The 20,525-nt window shown below is 42.0% G+C and overlaps 1 protein-coding gene across 1 annotated transcript in view; it reads right to left on the bottom strand.

Annotated features, from left to right (window-relative positions):
- Positions 1-408: 408 nt before the first annotated feature.
- Positions 409-20,525, bottom strand: part of rasa2 (RAS p21 protein activator 2) — a 42,792-nt gene continuing 22,675 nt past the window's right edge. Inside the window, exons 4-25 of the mRNA XM_030107803.1 lie at positions 18,530-18,633; positions 18,358-18,452; positions 16,839-16,915; positions 14,549-14,632; positions 13,745-13,817; positions 13,512-13,588; positions 12,846-12,947; positions 9,102-9,255; positions 8,751-8,899; positions 8,223-8,337; positions 6,747-6,821; positions 6,219-6,342; positions 5,683-5,789; positions 5,512-5,595; positions 5,236-5,313; positions 5,081-5,154; positions 4,803-4,909; positions 4,343-4,425; positions 4,009-4,217; positions 3,786-3,889; positions 3,509-3,689; positions 409-3,333 (exon numbers count right to left, since the gene is read on the bottom strand). Of these exons, the coding sequence (XP_029963663.1) occupies positions 3,303-3,333; positions 3,509-3,689; positions 3,786-3,889; positions 4,009-4,217; positions 4,343-4,425; positions 4,803-4,909; positions 5,081-5,154; positions 5,236-5,313; positions 5,512-5,595; positions 5,683-5,789; positions 6,219-6,342; positions 6,747-6,821; positions 8,223-8,337; positions 8,751-8,899; positions 9,102-9,255; positions 12,846-12,947; positions 13,512-13,588; positions 13,745-13,817; positions 14,549-14,632; positions 16,839-16,915; positions 18,358-18,452; positions 18,530-18,633 (2,287 nt within the window). The 3' untranslated portion in view covers positions 409-3,302. The remainder of the gene's footprint in view (positions 3,334-3,508; positions 3,690-3,785; positions 3,890-4,008; positions 4,218-4,342; positions 4,426-4,802; positions 4,910-5,080; positions 5,155-5,235; positions 5,314-5,511; positions 5,596-5,682; positions 5,790-6,218; positions 6,343-6,746; positions 6,822-8,222; positions 8,338-8,750; positions 8,900-9,101; positions 9,256-12,845; positions 12,948-13,511; positions 13,589-13,744; positions 13,818-14,548; positions 14,633-16,838; positions 16,916-18,357; positions 18,453-18,529; positions 18,634-20,525) is intronic.

Here is a 20,525-nt window from a genome sequence, read left to right as displayed (position 1 = left end):
TTACATGGAAGTACAGACATCTATCAACTCAATTACTAACTCAGTCACATTTTTGCAGAAGTAACCAGTAATAACTATCATGAATTACTTTTTAAAAGTAACTTCCTCAACACTGCTTATGAATGTCTCACACCTTGCAGTGAACCGTCTGTACTCACCTTCATACAGTCTTCACCATGTCAAAGAATATCAGGGCCTCTCATGAGACATTTCGATTTTCTTGAAATGATATTTTTCGACTTCATTCTGGATTTAAAAAAATCTCATCATTCTATTTTGACTTCTTTTTGGAAACGCACAATGGAAAAATAAATGTACCTCTGATGTGACCTCTGTGTCGGTGTCGAAACACGTTCAGACCTTCAGTTTGGCCTGTAGACGGCGCAACACAAGAGACTCTCACTCAAGCAGGGGAAACATTGGCAAAGAGTTTATTGTGAACAAACAGAAGAGACCATGTATAAAAAAATAAGCTGTGTGATGTGTATAAAAATAAAAAAAGACGTGTGGAGACATTCAGAAGTGATGAGACGACTCTCCGCACAGCAAGTGAACACACAGACACACTCCAAAACCTTCACATCATTTCTCTGCACTCACTTTTCAACTTCGAGACAATAGAAAACATTATTTTAACGTTTCATGTCCTGGTTTAAGAGAAGTTGATATAACAGGGTTACAGGTGCCTGAATGCTTTTCCCCTCATTTACACAGAAAACATCGGGTGTGCACACTGGCTCCACGCGTCATTCACTTTTACTCATCTGTTCAAGGCAAACAGGAACATTTTCCCTTTTGATTTGGTCTCGTCTGGATATGAAATTGTATCTGTGCATGTATTACAATCTCACGCTGGCTGAGCAGGGAGACACATTCCCTCACTGAACGCCGACACACGGGAGCAGCCGGGCGAAAATCAGCTGCCTCTCAAGAAAACAGACTGTCAAACTGAGCGTATTTTAGATTCATTAACTGTACTTAAGTGCCTTTTTTTGTTAACAAATGTAGCTTTTAAGTCTTAAAAACTAAAAATATATCTCGAAATAATCTTCAGAAAGTAAAATTCCTTTTTTATTTTCCATAAGTTATGAGTGACAAAACAATATTTAAACTATCCTAATTTTTTTTTTTTTTCATGTGTCCTCGACTTCCTGTTCACTGGCCTCATTAAAACTTTGACGTTAAACATTGAGTGACACACAAGCTTAAATAGAAGAATAAATTATGGTTTCAAATTTAGATCCATGTTGAAATCTGAGAATGTATGTGGACAAAAAGCAGCATTGCAGACCAAAAGGAAGCAGGAAGCGTACCAACAAAACGACACATTAAAAAAAAGATACATTATTTCTAGAAAAATATATTGTTAAATATAGAAGACATGCATGGTAGAAATATATGATAGACAGAAGCAAAAAAACAAAACAAAAAAAACAGTTAACCCTGTATCATCGCATTAGATGTTCATCTTTTGTTATCTAAGTAAATTCAAGTTTCTTTTTTCAACTGTTTCCACAAATTCATTGTTCAGCTGAGTGAAGGAAACATTTGGGGAGGAGAGGAGACTCAGATTGATTGTTCGTAATTCTCTTCAGAGCAAAAGTGATTCATTAATCAGACAGAAGAATCAAAGGCTGGTGAAAACTCAAGGATCGAAAGAGAGTGACGGCGCATTTCCTCTTCCTCCTAATATTTCAGATTTAAAGACATTGCTCTGAAGCATGGAGTGCTGTAAGTTCTTACTGTGAGCTGCACAGACTGATATGGCGTCAAAATGATTTGAGCCTGCATGAGGAGAGTTGAGTCTATACGTGTCTGTTATGAGCTTTTTGTGCAAACGCAGATTTTCCCCTTTTCTCATTAACAAACAGATCTAAGCGTGCACAGATCACAGGTCATTACAACCACAAATATGATTGCACACATACAAGTATCTAGATAAATACTCAAATTGACACACACACACACACACACACACACACACATACACACACTGCTCCTTGCTCCTATAATAGCCCCATGATGACAGCTGCTGGTGTGGAAAAGAAACGTCTTGATGGGTTTGCTTGTTGTGATTGTTGGGACGATTAAAATGGTTGTTTTTGTGTTTCTGAGTTCTCTCTGCGTGCGAATTCTCCTCTCTCTCTCTCTCTCTCTCACACACACACACACAAGCCCCTATTTGTCACTTTGCCGGGCCCCTACCTCGACGACACATATCTGACGCACACCGGACCAAAACAATTCACAATCACAGGGGAAAACAACTCGTCACCACAGTCGAGCTTTCAGGATTCAAAACTTGATGCATGCAGACTGCTTGCCTTAAGTCACGAGAAAGTGAAAGGATATGTTATCAAAAATGTACACAACCAAACATACAACATATATAGATATATTTATCTCATTTGTTTCCATTTTTAAACCATTTGTATTCAAAATACATTAACGTTTTTTCAAGTCCAAGTTCAAACCTACGAAATTGTCTTTGGTCGAGAAAAATATCTTAAAATCTACAGGCTATAAATGTTATTGTACAGAAATGAAACAAAAATGTACTCGAGATCATGAAACTGATCAAAATTGGGGGAAGCTGATACCACGTATCGAATCGTTTCCATTTGGAGAGCTCCAAATATATTAAAGTGCTTCTGTAGGACTCCCTCAGCATTTCATGTGAAAGAAAACATCTGTCAAAGTAAGGCAGATCGGTTTCGTCGACTCAAAGTTATGTACACATTTGTTCAGAAGAAGGACACTAAAAGATTAAAAGTGGATTGGGGCAAAGAGGGAGAATGGTTCTCCAGAAGGATGATTGTTAAATCAGCTCTAAAGACACGGGGGGGGGGGGGGGGGGGGGGGGGGGGCATCATCACAGCTGTCGCTATAAAACTGGGTGAATACAAAAAAATTAGCAGCCTATTCACACACCATCTAATGATGCCTTATTTCACACAGCTGGAGACGTAAAAGTGGATTTAAATTAAGACAGAGAAAAAAAGTCTCTTGTTAAGGGATCTGCGATGTGCGGGGGCGGGGCGGGGCGGGGGCGGGGGGGGGGAGGCATCGCGACTGCCGAGTAACACAAACAAAACCAGACAACACCGAAAGCTTCGAACGTTCCTGGAAAATCCTGGAAAAGTTCAGGAGCTTGTTCTGGTTCCCGGTGTCACGGCTGTAGTGGACTCATGGCGTCTGGAGATCGGGGTGGGGGAGGGGTCTGTTAGAACCCTTTTGGCCTGCTGTGGTGTAGCTTACATCCACTGGTATGGCTGTTCGTGGGCCACACCTGTCTGAACAGGTTAGGAGGTTTTTCCCACTATGGGGTTGTCACTGAAACGAAAAAAACACAAATACCATTAACAACAAACTCACACATGTCTGTGTAAAAGGTCATTCGGATGTTCAGCTTCCAAGCCAATCAACAGCATACAGAGCGCATGTATGAGATGAAAACTATAAACCATGAAAGTCCAGCTCAGGATGAACGGACAGGTCGCAGACTTACAGGCTGCCGTACTGCGCTGTGGTGTCGTTCCTGATGAGGTGCTGATTCTGCAGCTCTCTCATGATGTTCCGGAGCTGCTGGAGCGTCTGAAAGGTCTCTTTGGGTTCCTGAATGGTGAACTTGGAGTATTCCTCCTGCTCCCGCTGAGGGCCCTGGTACACCACCATGGTGGCACACGCATCTGCGGAGAAGACCCAGTTCGCAAGACGTGCAATTCAAGAGGAGCGTGTTTCTCTGTGGAGGTGTTTGCTACAGCGGCGTGTGAGCGGACACTGACCCTCCATGTTCTGGAGCTTGGTGTCGTTGGAGGAGAGGAGAGAGAAAATCCTCTCAGTCTCTCGGTCACAGTCGATGTCCAGCTGCAGGTTGTCCATCACGGTGCTGAAAGAACAGAGAGGAGCAACGTGTGAGGAGATCATTCCAGGGCTCACAAACACACACAGCAGCATCCTCTTTTATTTATTTTTTTCATTTTCAATTTGTTTTTCACTTTGACTCACGTTGTGCAGGGCTTACAGCCCGGAGAGTTGCTGTTTTGGTTTTTGCAGCACTGCCAGGCTCCGGCGGTGTAATTGGACGGGTGGAAAGTGGTCAGACGGCCCTCGTTGCAGCGGCTGACCTGCCCCAGGACGTCCAGCCACTCGCTGGCCTCCACACAGTTTCCTGCCTGGACGTAGAGAGGCTTCTCCGAGTGCACCACCTGAAACATCTGACAGGAGGGACGGAGCTGATAAACACCACACACTGCCTCTTTCCATGCCATGTTTTCAAAATAAAAATTTGCAGTGTAGCAATAATCTGACTTTTTTCTTCATAATGTCTGAATTGACTCACATTTTTGCGGTTGAAGGCACTTTCATCCAGTTTCTCCACAGCCTGGATGTTTTTGACACTGATGGTGCAGAGGGCCTCTTTCCCTGGAGAGCAAAAAGTTTATTTGTACCTCTTGTAAAACATTAACAATACTCGATTGGACAGGTGGTAAAATGCGGCACTGTCATAAAATCAATCAAACTTTTCATGCTGGTTAAAAGTGTTCACAGGGTTTCACAGCAGGCTGACACTTTAAGACAACGAGTCTCAGAAACAGAGTGAAATAAAACTCGTTTTTAAGCTGCGACATTGTAACCGCTTCATGAGTGAATCTGGGTCTTTTTCACCAAATGAAGCTCTATTACTTTGCCAATAAACTTCTTTATGACTTTGTTTATCATTAAGAACGATGCTGTGCTGTCGAGCACGGCGACGTAACCACAGGAGGGTCCATCGGACGAGCTGACAGAATCCGCCTCACCTTTGTGTTTGTGGTAGGACAGCTCCCTGTTGGTCACCCGCAGCCATCTCTTCTTAAAGTTCTTCTTGCCGAGACGCTTCCTGCCCTGAGCACGTTTCTGTACTTCCCTGTGAGAGCACAAACACGACTGAGGCTGACTCACACGCAAGAAGATCCCACCGCTCTGCTGAAACTAACAAACTTCAAACTTAAGCAAGAAAAGTAAGCGACAGCGTACTTATTGTTGTTTTATTATATTTCCAATTCTAAACATTCCAGTTCATATAATAATGTCTCACCCCTCCTTCAGAACCACGGCATCCTCCAGTCCACTGGACTCCTTGCTGACATTGGAGGAGATCTCATCGAGAAACTGGAAACCAGACACACAACATGATCAATAATGACACGCAAACATCCACGTCCGAGACCTGAATTTGATGATAATAAATACCTTTTTAACTTTTTCAATACACTTGTCTTCTTGGAATGATTTGAAGAAGTCGTACATGTAGGTTTCTTTGAAACTGGACTGAAAAGGAAGAACAAACAGACTGAAATCAACAGGGAGGAAGTGGAAACACTTTAACAGAGTCTCATCAGATCAAACTTCTTTTCCTCTGTCTGATGAATGACCAGATTTGATTATGAGAAGTATACACTCAAAAACCTGATTACCACCGATTACAGGTAAACATCTTAAAGTGTGTACTGCTGCTTTTCTTCTTACCAGTTTCTTTGACAAACTGCCCCAGCTGCCCAGCGTCTGGATAGTTTTAGAGATGAGGGTGAGCGTGCGTGAAATCTCAGGATCCTGCGATTACAGAAAAGTGACACAGATTTTAAACCGCTGATTAATTCAACAGTTTCATTACTTGATGATCAGACGTGGTGCACTCACAGGATGATGGGGGCGGAGCTGGAAAGAGTGCGGAGAAAGAACAGCCACAGCGAAGAAGCGCAGGAACACGAAGCTGCTGACAGCCGAGTACTGAACATGTGGGTCACCTACCGAGAGAAACAAACAAAACCAAGGCAATTTAACCAAGACGCGACTGATGCATGTAGAAAACACCAACAGACAACAAAATGATGACTGATAAAAATTACATATTTGGCTCCATCTTTTGGTGCCAGAACAAAACTACATCCATGATTGGTTTCACTTAGTGACCTGATCGGTTTCTGTGTTGAACACTATAATCTGCATGTTTATTTCTTACTGGTGGTTAACACCACAGGTTTCCTTGTGGTTCTACATGCCACACAAAGTGAGAGGACACAAATTATCAAGTTACCTCAACAGTAATATAGTCTGTTAGAACTGACAAGACTATTTATACCAAAGGCAGCGTGTTCGCAGTAGGGTTACATGTCTTTTGTTGAAGGTATTCTTTAAACAGACCAGCAACTTTTCAGACAGGATCTGTACGTTACCTGGGAAGCGTTTGCAGGCCAAGTGTCTGAGAGACCTGAATACGTCACACATGAGTGGGGGGCAGCTGGAACTGGACTGAGTGATGGAGGAGAAAACTTTCTGCACATAAACCTGAAGATTTTCCTGTTGAGTTAAGAAAAAACGACAAAGTTTGATTTTACATGTGGTACTACTGAAAATGTGCAGCAGTACCACTGAAACAGAAAGAAAGAGGGATTAAAGGTTTTAAAAAAAGGGATCAATTACATTAAAAAGATAATGCACAGTTTAACAATCACATGAGGATGGTTGGATGATGAGAATGAAATGACCTGAAAGTGCCTGAACTAAAATTCTAAAAAGACAAAGATCAAAATGCTATTCAAAAGTGGAAACACTGTTGAAATTAAAAAAAAGGAATAAAATAATAAAAGGTAAGATGAAACACGGCATCATCACAGGATTAAAAACAAAGGATATTTTCTTTATTGGGCACAGAATCATTTCTTTTTCGTTCCAACATAGCTGTGGGAAATAAGCTGACTTACCTTGTTGACCTCCACATTGTCACCTTCTTTAAGTTTAACAGGGTCTATCTCACAGGTTTTGTTGGATTCACAAATCTGAAAGTACAACAAGGGAAAAACGACAAAAGAAACTTACGTCAGGTTGATTATATTCATGAGAAACAGACCACAGACTTTGTGTTGCAGTTTAATTCACTTTTCGTTAAATAAAAGGAACAATAGGAGACGATGGATATAAACGCCTGCAGAAATGTTGTTTTACTCTGAATAAACACACACAACTCATCAAAGTGTTAAAAGTAAGTTTGGCTTTTGGGTAAAATTGATGGAAAACGTAAAAAGTTGATTCTTTAGTGATGTTGTATCATGAAATTGGGGCACTTAAGTCAAAGGATGGAGTGGATTTATGATTTCCTCATTTCAATTAACTGAAACAAAAGCAAACAGTGGTGGATCTACCACAACAAAAAATATCAATGGCGGCCATCATTTCTGCAGAAGATGAATGGATTTTCTTCAGAGAACAGCACTGAGGCCCATAAAGACGATGACACCTGTGGCTGATGTGGTGGTCAGGGACCCTCGCAGGTGGTCTGACACGCTGATGTAAAAGGTCTTCTAAGGTCTGATGTGACACTTGGTGCCTCTCACCTCCCTCAAGTGTGCCTGAAGTTGAATGGCATTCATCATGTGGTTCAACAGGGCACTGTTCAGTATGAAGTGATCGTTAGTGTGCCACGTGGCCAAAGGATGTCCGTTTCTACGTCTTTCTGTGACTCTTCCAGCCTCTGTGTCTCTGCTCAACCCGCTGGTGACACTCTGTGCCACTCAGCTCTGAAGCCTCTTCAGCTTGAGAACATCCTGTTTGAAGGCGAGGTCCTGTTGATCAACACTTAGGCGTTGTCTTGGTCTCATGATGTCAAAATGTGAACAGCACGATGAGCAGGGCTGCCAGTTCTAACTGAACCAGGAAATGTATTAGTCGACTCATGAATCAAACACCTGTGGAGAATTTTGTGTGAAGCTCTTGAACTGTACTGAAACACTGAACAGCTGGACATGTGCATTCAAATGTTCAGAACAGGTCCCATTAAGCTCCCCTCTCCAGATTACAGTGCATTTCAGGTCCGTCCTGAAATTTCACCAAAGAGCTGAATATCCTGAAGTAGTTGAGCAGAGCACATGTAAGAAGAGAACAACATCATCATGTGGCAGACAACGTTATCAGCAGCTTACAGGCACATCTTGCCACAGACGATACAATAAAATAATATTTTAGCTGACATTAAAAGCCATGCAGCACCGTCAACTGAAAACAGGTTTCATAAATTCGGATCCTGTAAGATTACATCTGAACATCTGCTTCTCTGAGCTGGAAAGACACATGTTGCAGTGGATTTTTCCACACTGACCTCAGTGACTCATGCTGCCTACTTTAGCATCTGTGTGTGTGTGTGTGTGTGTGTGTGTGTGTGCATATGTCCTGATTGGTCATACCTCATCTATGACAGGCTTCAGGGTAACGGCTAGGTAATTTTTTCCCACAATCTTCATCATATCGTCAATGCAGCGCGTTGCCAGCGAGTTGCCACGGAATATAGTGTTAGCCTCCCTGCAAAGACAAACAATTCATCCATTCTAATCACAATTCTCTTCCATCAGTGACTCCATACCTCGAGTAATATTTGTCTACTTGACACTACATGCTTTAGGAACTGGGTGTGGATTCAAATAGAGAAACTAATCTGTTGGTCATTATTATTTTCCAGTGAAGTGACATGGCCAGTCCGCTTCATAATTGTTATAACCCTTGATTAAAGGACAAGTGGACTCCACCTTTAAATGTCAGCTGTGTTTTATAGGTACTTCCTATTTCGTATGTAACTTGGGCTCCACAGTTCTCACGCCCAGAGAGTTGTAGAAAAAGCAGAACTTAAGTTTTGGCACTCCTTGTAAAAGAGAAGCAAATGGAGTGAAATCATCCAAACACACACATCAGCGTGTCAGCGCTGTGTGAGCACTCACTGAGTGTTGTCCAGCTCCAACGCTGCCACCGCAGAGACGAAAGGCACAAAGCGATTGTGGTGAAGCAGCAGTCGAGCCAAAGGCAGAACAGCCTCGTATCGCTCTCTGCAAATGTCCCCCAAGATGTGCGCCGCCGACGCTGAGATAGGCTGAAGGCGACCGAAAAGGGGAAACAGCGAAAGGTGAGAGGAGAAGAGGAAATGCACAGATTGATGGCAGTGACAACACGAAACATGAGAGATCAATTCCACTGTTCTTTTTTTTAAAAAACAGATTTCATAGAACTATATCTAAACGTATACATTTCTGCACAGTGCCTTCAGTTTATCTTTCACTCTGACGACGTCTCACTTTCACATCCGGGGATTTGAGCAGCAGGTTGCAGAGCGGTGTGTAGCAGGCAGATGGCAGCACCGTGTCTTCTATGTAGGTCAGCTTCAGACGCAGAGATCCCAAATCGTCAGACTTGGACTTGCTGCCGTTCCCTTTAGGCTGGAGCAGATACCTGTTGGAGCACGGGAACAAGAACGCCAGGTTACCATCTCCAAGATAAACCACCGACAAGCCACACTGCTCACGCTAGTTCATTCATTCTTCAAGTCGTAACATAATGAGTTGGCTGATCAAGCCGGAGTGAAGAATGAAATGAAAACAAACATTAACACTGAACCTGACTGCAGCTGAACACAGTGGATAAATGGTGGATAAATGTAAGCTTAACTAACTGTATAATTCAAATGTGCAAGATTCAATTTTATTCAGCTACAAGGAGCTATTTTTAAAAATCACATGAACACAGTAATTATTAATGTTAATACACATCTTGTGTCAAACCATTCCATGACTAAATGTTCAACATTTCTTTTGTTTGGTATCGAACAACTGGTGGAAGAAAAAAAGTAATTACCACACAGCAATAATACTGCAATAAATCGATCTGCAACTTCTCACTTGTGGTACAAATAAAGGTTTATCTTATCTTAATCAAATCTCCCCTCTCATGCAGTCATTGTTATATTTTTAGGAATAAAAATAGATTGTAATCATTATAAAACATAATCCAAATGATTGGGTCTGATATAATGGATAAACTCCACCAATATTATTTGACTTGAAAGCAAAAAAAAAAAAAAAACAAAAAAAAAAACCTAAAAAGCTATCATTTACCGAAATTTTGAATTACTGTTTTTAATCATTCCTTGAAAACACAAGCCCCAAAATGTGTTCTTATAAACTACGGGGTTTTGTGTTCATATGTCTTCTGTGAAAATAAACACGTGTGGAAAATGTCTGAAAGCGGCCGGGCTTTCTTCTGAACGATGCTGCGGCCTTCCTGCTTCTCCCCGTCTGTGCTGCTGTCGGCCATTTATCCTTTCAGCAGGTTAGTCATTAACTGAACTGGAAAGATAACATTTTTATTGTTTAAAGGAGCATACACTTCTTTCTGCACACCAACAGGTGGCGCACAGCACAGAGTTACTTCATGTGGAGCTGAAACGTTTCAGGACCCTAATGGAGGTTTATACATAAGTTGCTTGATCTTGCTGCATTAGACGAAGGAGCCCTTCAGCAGGTCGCCCGTGCCGTTGACACTGGGTGAAGCCGGTTTATTTTTCTGAAGTGTATTTTACATTTTTTGGGTGAACGCAACATGGCTGTGTTCCAGCATAAACACAGGACACGAGGCACTGCCACCATGCAAAACGCCGCCCACGCACTCGACTCACTGCCCTCATGTACTAACAGATTGCTATCTGGCGTAATCCCACATCACCTTCCCTGACGCAGAGCGAAGGAAACACCCACACATGGAGAAGAAAGAAAAGAAAAAGTGCTGAATACAGAGAAATCAGGAAAATCTTTGAAATCATCTTGAGAACGCCAGGTAGACAAAATGGCACAACTTGTCCTGACAAACATGCAAAATTAATGTCAAAAACAAAAAAAAATTTCTACATGCATGAGGGGCAACATTCGTTCTCCAGTCAGGATAGAGGTGACGGACGCGTGGCATCACAGCGATCTTGTCTGGCGTTGTTTTGTTTACGCACAACAATCAGACACAAAAACAGTCACACATCAGACTCAACATGGACTTATTCCTGTCTGAATCCCACCCTGCAGTTTCTTCTTCGTGTGAGCCAGGGCTGGCATGCTGCGTGAACAGAGCTGGTGTATTTTCAGCCATGGCGGTACGGTAGTGCCTCCAGGGCAAATCAGTCAGTGTGTGTGTGTGTGTGTGTGTGTGTGTGTGTGTGTGTGTGTGTGTGTGTGTGTGTGTGTGTGTGTGTGTGTGTGTGTGTGCGCGTGTCTGTGACTGCATGTTCCTGAGACGGCATGTGAAGATCACTGAAATGTAAAGAAATGTGCGCACATGTACCAAACAAAAACTGTTCTCGTCTATTTTGAAGCAGGAATTAACAGAAAGGACCACAGGTGTGTCATTGAAAACTGAACAGCCGGATTTATCTCTTGTCTGCATTGTAAAGGCCTCCACACACTACAGGATAATCGGGCCGAATTTTGCCCCGATCCTCTCCTCCCGATCGAGGCCGACAGGGTCCGATTGTCGGGAGTATGCAAATGAGTTCGGGTCCGATCTTCCTGTAGTGTGCGGTGTGTTCCGAGAGATTTTTTCCGGTCGGAGCCTCTCGGGAGGCGTCGGAAGGGGAGATCGTAGATAATGAACTCGTTTAATATTTCCGATCGCAAATCCTGTAGTGTGTGGTGAGCTCCGAGAGGCGCCGATCAGCTCCGAGTAGAGCTGTCCACACCCTCGAAATAAAGCTTCCTGGTTGGATGAACAGCCCCGTCTCACCAAGGTGCCGCTGATTAAAAAAATCCATTCACAGCTGTCAGAGCTGGATGATGAATATATGTCTGTGAAATATATTCACTATATGTGACAGCAAAACAGAAAGGCCAGAGCTCCTAAACTCAGCTGTACTGACAGAAAGTGATGGTTCATCCTGTCGCTCCTGGATGAACTGGATTTCCTCCATTCAGACCCAAACTCCGATCTAATATCTGCATCTCCGCCAGTCCTGCAATAATCCCAATGTTTTAATTAATCTCCGTTATTAACCATTACAGAAGAATGGGGAAGAAAAAAAATAATAAAAGAAAAAAAAACTTTCCGCTGACTCCGTGCCTTCAGAGACAGAGCGGACTATAATGAAACTTATCTAATCAAAGCTCAACATGTTTTTATTCTGGTGTAAACTATCACATCTGTGGACATAAAGAATGATTTAAGATATTTGGTGATTTAAAAAAAGTAGCTTTTATTTGACACGGTCTGCTGATAACTTTATTCTACTGCTCCACTCGGACTCAAAAGTAAAAAAAAAACAAAACAAAAAAACACACATACAAACAGATTAGCTAATAAGCTGAATTATTATTAAATGTGGAGGGTAAATTATAATAAAATGATCTGAAACTGTTTCCCTCTTCTGTACTGGAACATTTAAATTTTCTGACAAGGTGCTGACAGTCTATGCTTCATGCGCACTGGGAGGGTGGTGGGGGGTCTGCACTGAAGGAGCGATACCGATGTGAATGAATGAACTGAGGAAAAGAATGAGTTCTCCACTTATTAATGAAAGTGGAGATGAATGTAAAAACAGCAACGAAGGGAAACAGCACAAAGTCACGTTGGACAACGCGAGATTTGGAGGAGTGAGGAGCCGATTCTCGGCGGAAGAATCTGCTGGTGTGTGTTCTGCTCCAGAGCGACACCACACACTAGAAGATCAGGAGAGGAAGATCGGGTGCGATCTGTCCTCTGTTGTCTTGTAGTGTGTGGTGTCTGAATCGGGGAAGATTGAAAAAATCCTGTAGTGTGTGGCGGGCTTTAGACACACTCTTCTACATATTCTGTGCTGTTTCCATTTTCATGTTCACAGAAACAACATTTTTAAATGAGAAATAAAGATGACACATCGTCTAAAATATGTGTCTTTAAACAACCTGTCCTGAAGTTTATTTTTAACATTTGGTGGATGAAATCTTCAGGGCCACGCTGATTTGGCCTTTTTTTTTTTTTCATATTACATACAGAAATGCAGATAATGTCATCCACTCGTTCCTCACCAGGCTTTGTGGATGTGGTCGTTTCGCAGGATCTTGACAGAGACCCGTGTCTCTCCCAGAAACACATCCTGAGCCAGATTCTCATTGTTCCACAAATCGACTCTGCAAAAAGGAGAGGATGTGAAATCAAACAACAACGTTCCATCGGTGGATGCACGGCAACAAACCACATCAAACTGCACCGACACCATTTACAACATGATTCGCATTGCTGTGTAAGTTCAACGCAAAAAAAACACAAAACCACCTGACTCCTATCTGGCAAACTGGGGAGTGGTGCTTACCTGCCTGGTGCATAAACGTCAATACAATACCCGTGCAATGACACCACGTCAAATCCAAACCTCAAAACCATGCATGAGTGTTTTACCTTTCACTCTGTCTAGCCTTACCCAGAGAGCTATGAGTCCACTGTGATGGAAGCCCCCACATATCCTTAACCAGAAACCAAAGCTCTGGTGGTCAGTAGTCAAAACACACCACATCCAAATTCATTTCGCTTGTCCTCAAGTTGTGAAGAAATCATTTTTCTTCAGTCAGGTCGATAAAGGGGAAACGGGAAAGAGTGGGAGGGAGAGCACGAGGGAGAAACAGAGAGAGAGAGAGAGAGAGAGAGAGAGCGCAACGCACAGGAAAAAAAAAAAAACAACAACAGAAACAACTCACTTGATCTCAAGCTTTTCAATGTCTTCCTCCTCCACTTGGAAATGAGACTTTTTCGAGTAGCTGCTGGACCGTGTGACCTGAGGACGAACACATCAAAACTTACCAACGGGTTTAGTAATGCCAATGTTTGCCGGGGGAGTTTTACCGCCAGAAATCCTTCAGTAAATCATCTGAAAGTCTAAATTAAACCTGTGATGTGGCAACAGGGCAAAACACGCAGTCGCACAATTCACCTCAAAGAAGAAGGTCTCATCAAAATGAGGGTTGCTGGTTTTCTTCTTCACCTTTGTTTTCTTCTGATCAGACCTGAGAAAACACGAACAGAAACTGATCTGATGACATTTTGCATTTCCGACAGTTCTTTATGTGTGCAGCCACAAGCTATGCTGTATCAGGCGTTATGCACGCAAGATCTGGAACATGTATGGACTCATTGTAGACAGGAAACCTCAGTTAAATCCTGCTTTTGGAGTTGATTTTGTTTTACCACTACGATGCTAAACCTTTAAGATTTTAATTTTGAACAATCATGCTTTTGCATTTTTTTGAGAGCGGGAGTATCGTTAAGGTTTGGTGGCCATGTTTTGGCAATAGGTACATGTAATTAAAAGCAAGTTTGAATGTATGCCAGGGTTGTTCCTTTTTTTTTTTTAGCTGCATTTAACGTCATGTGAGATGCTCTAAAAATAAAGGTTATTATAATTACTATTATTAGTCGTTCATTCTCTGTAGGTTCAGACGGTGGGAGCCTTTCTGAAATTTCACTGCACTCGATGTCACAAAGTCTAAGATTTAAGAGTTGAAATGCTCTGAGAATACCAATGTCGGGTGGGTCTACAAATGCAAGGTTACTGTGTTTTCAATGTTAGCTGGAAAAAAAAAACTAAAGAACAGGATGTACAAAGAACTGATGAAGTAAAGCTGATCCAAAATACAATTCTCTCACCCAGGTTGCTTTTATAGTTACATAAAATATGTGCAACACAACGATAATTTACATGTTGATGTGGTGAAATTCGGCTGAGAGGCGGAGTTACCTGGCGGGTCCGACCAGTGACACGGTGGCATAGGGGTCACAGTTCTGCCCGCTGATTAAAGGCAGCTCCTTGCACTCTATTATTCTGAAGAAAACAGGGGGACACATAAAGAGCTGTCACAACACACAGAAATGCCTACAAACCAATGTTTCTGTACTAATCTTTTAGCGAATGATTCTATAATGCCTGTAAGATGTAATCGTCTGTGTCCAGAATGTTCTCTGGGTTTGTTGACAGTCAGCTGGGAATAATCCAGCCTCGTGTTGGATAAAAACAGTACAGAAGATGGATGGACGGATGTTCTGACAGGCTCTAAAGTGACCCACACCTCAGGAGGGATACGCTTTCAACAACTGTCTTCAGAGCATGAATGGTAAATAGTTTCTTGTTGGTCAAACAGACACTCAGCGGAAACGCTTGGATATTAACCCTCCCGGTCTGCACTCCACCTGCGTTACCACAGGGCCCCCAGTTTGACGAGAGGTAGTCTTATTTTTTTTAAGAATATCTGTACTGTTTTTCTATATGTCAAGGGGAAAAAACAGAGCATTGCAAATTATTAGGAAATCTCATCAGAGATGTCTAAACATCTTTAGTTTATATGGATATATTATATAGAGTGCAAAAAATTGACAAGACAAACTATTTCCTCTGTGGTGACTCTTATCATAATTTCTCACATCAGTATTTAAAATGGCGCTCGTGCCTGGTCTTCCATTCTTAAAACATGTGGCTGGAGTCACAAAAAAAAAAAAAAAGAAAAAGAAAAAAAGAAGTGTGAAAGTCCTATTTTCGAAGCCGTGCCTCGCCCTCATGCTTGGCTCGTGTCACACAGGGACCACTGCTTTTTTCGCAGGTGTTTCAGGTGACAACAAACAGACACTGTAGGCACCCTAAACAGGATGTGGCTGCTAAGCGGGAGTCACTCGAGAGTAAGAATGAATTTGGCCCATCGCTAAGTGAGGCCAGAGGGAGCAGTCAAGCAGCAGGATGTCAGGATGTTTGTGTATCATCTTCTGGAGGTGTCATGACGATTATTCCCTCCGGCTCCCCTTTGCCCGGGTCTTCTCTCCTCATCATCTCTGGTGACCAATCAGACTGAAACAGGACGGCTGGAGGTGTGCAAAATAATGAACCCGACGCCTTGCACGTTAACTTTCCCACCTTGTTTGATCTCGTCGGTAGATGAACTTGCATTAATCATCACAAGTGGATTTAAGAGTCTAAAGTGAGCGGGCCGACACTTTGAACAAACAGTCTGAGGCTCTGTGAATGACAGCAGCAACAGAAAAACCACACAGGCTGCAGTACGAGACGTGCAGGCTTCCTGCTCAGATGCCATCACTTCCTCCTCACTAACCCACTCGCTTAGTATGAATGGGGGGTGAAAAACAGCAGATGTAGTCTCTCATGCATGCATAACTCAAAGTTCTTCACTCAAAAATAAATAAATAAATAAATAAATAAATAAATAAATAAATAAATAAATAAATAAATAAATAAATAAATAAATATTCTAAAGGAAAAGTCCACACACATTCATTTACATATGGAACAAATACACTAATTGACATAAAAATTGAAATCAAACAAGACAGCTAGAACATCAAAACTTAAAGTATGAGCTATAAAAGCATTTCACATGCTGTGTGTTCTGATGATGTGAAAAACACAACTGGAAAGAGAAAGGTGACGAGGTGAAGGAAACCTAAAGTCTGATACACTGTTATCAGTGATGACTGATTTTTGATAACGTAACACATTTCCGTTTGGTTGCTCTCTCTCTCAAGTGTTTCTGAACCAAAGAAATTGATGGTTCTGATTAGCACACGTCACAAAATACATTTTTGGTCCAGTTTATAACGCGATGTGCGTGAAACGCAGAGCCGTAATCACAATGGAAACATGTACGACGTCAATGCCTGCGGTCAGTGTCGCTCTGAAGAGGAAATGTTTCAGCATTTCAATTGAGGTTTCTTTGTGACCAACACACCTTTCTCATGTTTAAACTCACTCTGCATTTCACCTGATCACTGACCTGTGGGGATGTGCTTCCACAATGAATCAGACAAAGCACATCAAGCCTGAAGACACACATTTCTGGATGCTGCTGAATCTAATTGTTTGATTTCTTGTTTCTTTTTGTAATGTTACCTTTTCCTATGCTGATAACATTGCACCAAAGAATATTCTCACTGTGAGGCAAATGTGAAATATGAAGATTCAACTCAGTTTCCTGGCCTTTAAATTTAAGTGCAAATAATAACAAAAAGTGGCTCCTGGATCTTACCGGACAAGTAAATGTTGCCCTATGGAGCCGTTCTCCGTGATCACTTCATTCAATCGCATCTCCAGGTGGACTTTACCCTGTGAACAACGAGGAGGGGACACCAAGGTTTCACAAAGTAGCTCAACTGAAGAAACTTCGCACGTGAATCAGTTGAAAGTTTCAAGTCAGATCCTGAGTTAATATGGATTTTTTTTTTTTTTTTTTAAGTGTACAATGGAAATACACTTTCATTTCATTTGCAGTAAGTTACATGTTTGTCTCTCTCAGCTTCTAGTTATTCTATATCATCGTTCTGAGACCTTTGGCCCGACTTCACCTCGTGTTTGAGCGTGTTTTAGGTTAATGGAGGCAGCATGTGTGACGAGAGCCACAACAGCTGTGAAATTTGTCATCACTCAGGAAGATCTTTACGGGGTCGGATGTGGTGAAGGCTGCCGGTCTTGCTTTCGGAAGTGTCAAGGAGAGAAAGAGAGAGCGAGCGAGAGAGAGAGAGAGAGAGAGAGAGAGAGAGAGAGACAAACAGGGCGAGCGTGTGAGCAGCAGTGAGAGAGCTAAACAAAACGCCCACACACTTGCACTCTGTCTCTGCAATTCAGCACTCGGCTAAGATGGCAAGTTCTTTCTGATGCGAGATAAGCCTTGAAGCAAACGTGAAACCTAACAGTTTCAAATGAGACGATATCTTCAACAAATTAACGCTCATCAGACCAGCTGCATCCCACTACTACTGGCTAATTAAATAGTCCAAAAGGGATTTCAAGCGGCGTGCCACTGTCGACTCCTGTATCTACTCAGCAAGGTACATGAGGATGTGAAATATTGCTACATGCAGGGTACAAGCCCAGTTTGGCCAAGTCAGACCAAGACCAAGTCAGAGAAGCAATGCAATCACACCTCCATGGCTCACTGATGTAATGTTGCAGTTGAAAGTGTCTACTTGTGAGTGAATCAGTGCAGCAGCGCAAACCCAGAATAGTCTGGCGTGGGCTAATGGCAGCTAGAGTCAACACGTTAGCTCCAGCAGCACAGAAGTGGTAGTGTGCTGCAGTTTCAACCAGGCCGCGAAACGCTATCCGATTGAATAAATGCACCATTTAAACAGGACAACCCACATGCATGCGCTGTATGTGACAGAAACTCTGGCTGCACACCGGAGAAAATGATCAGTGGAAAGCTGAAATGTTACAAAAAAAGAATGCTAACAAGATAAGACTAAAGCTAACAAACTGACTTTAAACCTTTAGCTACATGGAAAAAAAATGGCTTCAGGAAGGACGACGAGCATGTGGTTAAAAAAAAACAAAACCTAATGATTCAGGCTGCAGGCAAAATGTAAAGTAATTTACATCAACGCCATCAGGATACTCCACCAGTTAGAGGAGCAACATAAATAAAGTTTGTATAAACTAATTCGATGATCCTGACAATAAAAAGTGTAAACCTATGACACTAATAACTCTTGTTACTGCAAAGCAATGGTGCTTTATATCTGCAAACTCCAGACCAATTCACAATTTACCTGGACTTCTGAGTTAGGATCTACCGTCTGAAGGCCGAACCAGTCCTCCTTCCCATTGTATTTACACAGGTCGTCCTTCCGGATCGATACTTTGCCTGAAAAGTCAAACACATAGAAATAAGAGACGACGACTGAGATTAGAACATCCACTAAACTCCCCACTGTGACTTACCGACAGGTAAATCCCTTTGAAAAACGCTCTTGGCATAAACGTAGAAGGATAAACACTGAAACGGGCGTGGGATCTCGAAGTAGAAATCTTCTCCGTAGAACGGGCTGCAAACCAGAGCAGAGGGTGAAATAAGCAGACGCACAGTTAGGCTGGATGAGGAAGGAGCAGAGACTGAAGTAGGTGGTATGCTTTATGGCAAACTGCAAGCAGAAAACTTTAAACAAAGGATCGATGTTTCCAGATTTTTTTTTTCTTTTTTTAACTGTAACAATACAGGACAGTGTCTTGTGGGGAACTGTAGCTGGTTAATGGTAATAAAAGGGGGACAGTGTGCCAAAGATATAAAACTAAAATCAGGAATGAGACGGCTCAAACTGATGCTGAATATTCCATTCTTCCAGAATAGACTTGTGATCAGGTTTTCCAGGTAATTCTAAAACAGCCAGAGTGTTAAAATGAACGAGCAGGAGAGATCACATTTCTCGGATGTTGGAGTGTCTTCGTTGGTTTCCTGTAAAATCTAGAATTCAGAATTCCTCCTTTAACATATAAAGCTCTTAACAACCAAGCTCCGCCACATCTTGAAATGCTTTAGTCCCATATTATTATGCCATCAAAACATTTTCATCTCAGAACGCTGCTGACGGGAGGTTTACAGAGGTGCTTAAAGCGGATTTGAAGGCGGGGCTTTCACTTGTCGGTCTCTTCTCTCGCCGTTTTAGTTGAAGAGGCTAACACAGTCTTCACTGCTGAGATCAGGCCTAAATCCTTTCTATTTGAAAGAGCTTACAGTTATGTCTGACTCAGGTCCTTCAGGGTCACTTGAGTTAAGCTGCTATAGGTTTAGGCTGCCAGGGGACCTTATGTTAAAAAAAAAAAAAAATGTTTTCTTACTTTCTCTATATTCATTTTTCACTGTCTACCCATCTTTCTCCTCTCTGTGTTTTCCTGCAGGTTTGTGATCAATGCTTTCTTCTCTTTAAGCACTATGAGATGGGCATGTTGTAATTGGTGCGCACACACACACACACACACACACACACACACACACACACACACACACACACACACACACACACACACACACACACACACACACACACACACACACACACACACACACACACACACACACACACACACACACACACACACACACACACACACACACACACACACACACACACACACACACTTCAATTCAAATTGCATGCTAACCTAATAAAACCATAGGCTTATTATGACATAAAAGAGAATAAAAGTACAAATGTTATTACTTTCAAGTCATTTCTGTAAGAAAGAGAGAAATGCACCATAATATATACTACTGTATAATATATAAATATATATGTCCACTGGCAATATCACTGAAATCACACAAAACAGTACAAGTGCCTAAAAAATAACGATTAAAATATTTAAAACTTTGATCCTAAAGTCAACTTCAGTTGATGTACGAAAACCAACTATTGATAATTGATGTGGATAATGAATTTTTAGTAAAACATAGAAGAAGAAACAGAAAAAAAGGATTGTGCTCTAGGTTTACTGCTTGATCTTAAAAAGTTTCCCACATTGTAACACCATTTCAGGATCTTGGGCCCTGGTGCTATAATGAAAGGAAAGTTACCATTAAAAAATGTATTTGTCATCTTTCCCATGTAATCTTGCAACACAATCAACAGTCATTAAAGCAGGATTTGCTCATTTACGAGGGAATTATCTGCCTGAGCAGAAGGTGAACGACACGGGGTGCCAATCCGACCCACTGAGGTTTGAGGGAGATGTTTAGTTCTGCTGAAATTGGGGGCTTCTGCTTGTTTGAAGGTTGAATAAACACATTTTTCTTTCTTTCTTTTCCGGCCCTGCAACCTGCATGTGTTAACCAATTGGGACAAACCTAAAAGGAAGCTATGCAGACTCAGGCGGAACATGCAAACTCCAGTTACAACATCGAGGCGTGCCAGCGGCGCTGCAGAGTGGCGACAGGTCTCCT

This window comes from Salarias fasciatus, chromosome 14 (genome assembly GCF_902148845.1).
Source record: "Salarias fasciatus chromosome 14, fSalaFa1.1, whole genome shotgun sequence".
Lineage (NCBI taxonomy): Eukaryota > Metazoa > Chordata > Actinopteri > Blenniiformes > Blenniidae > Salarias > Salarias fasciatus.
This window is presented reverse-complemented; position numbering and strand designations above follow the sequence as displayed.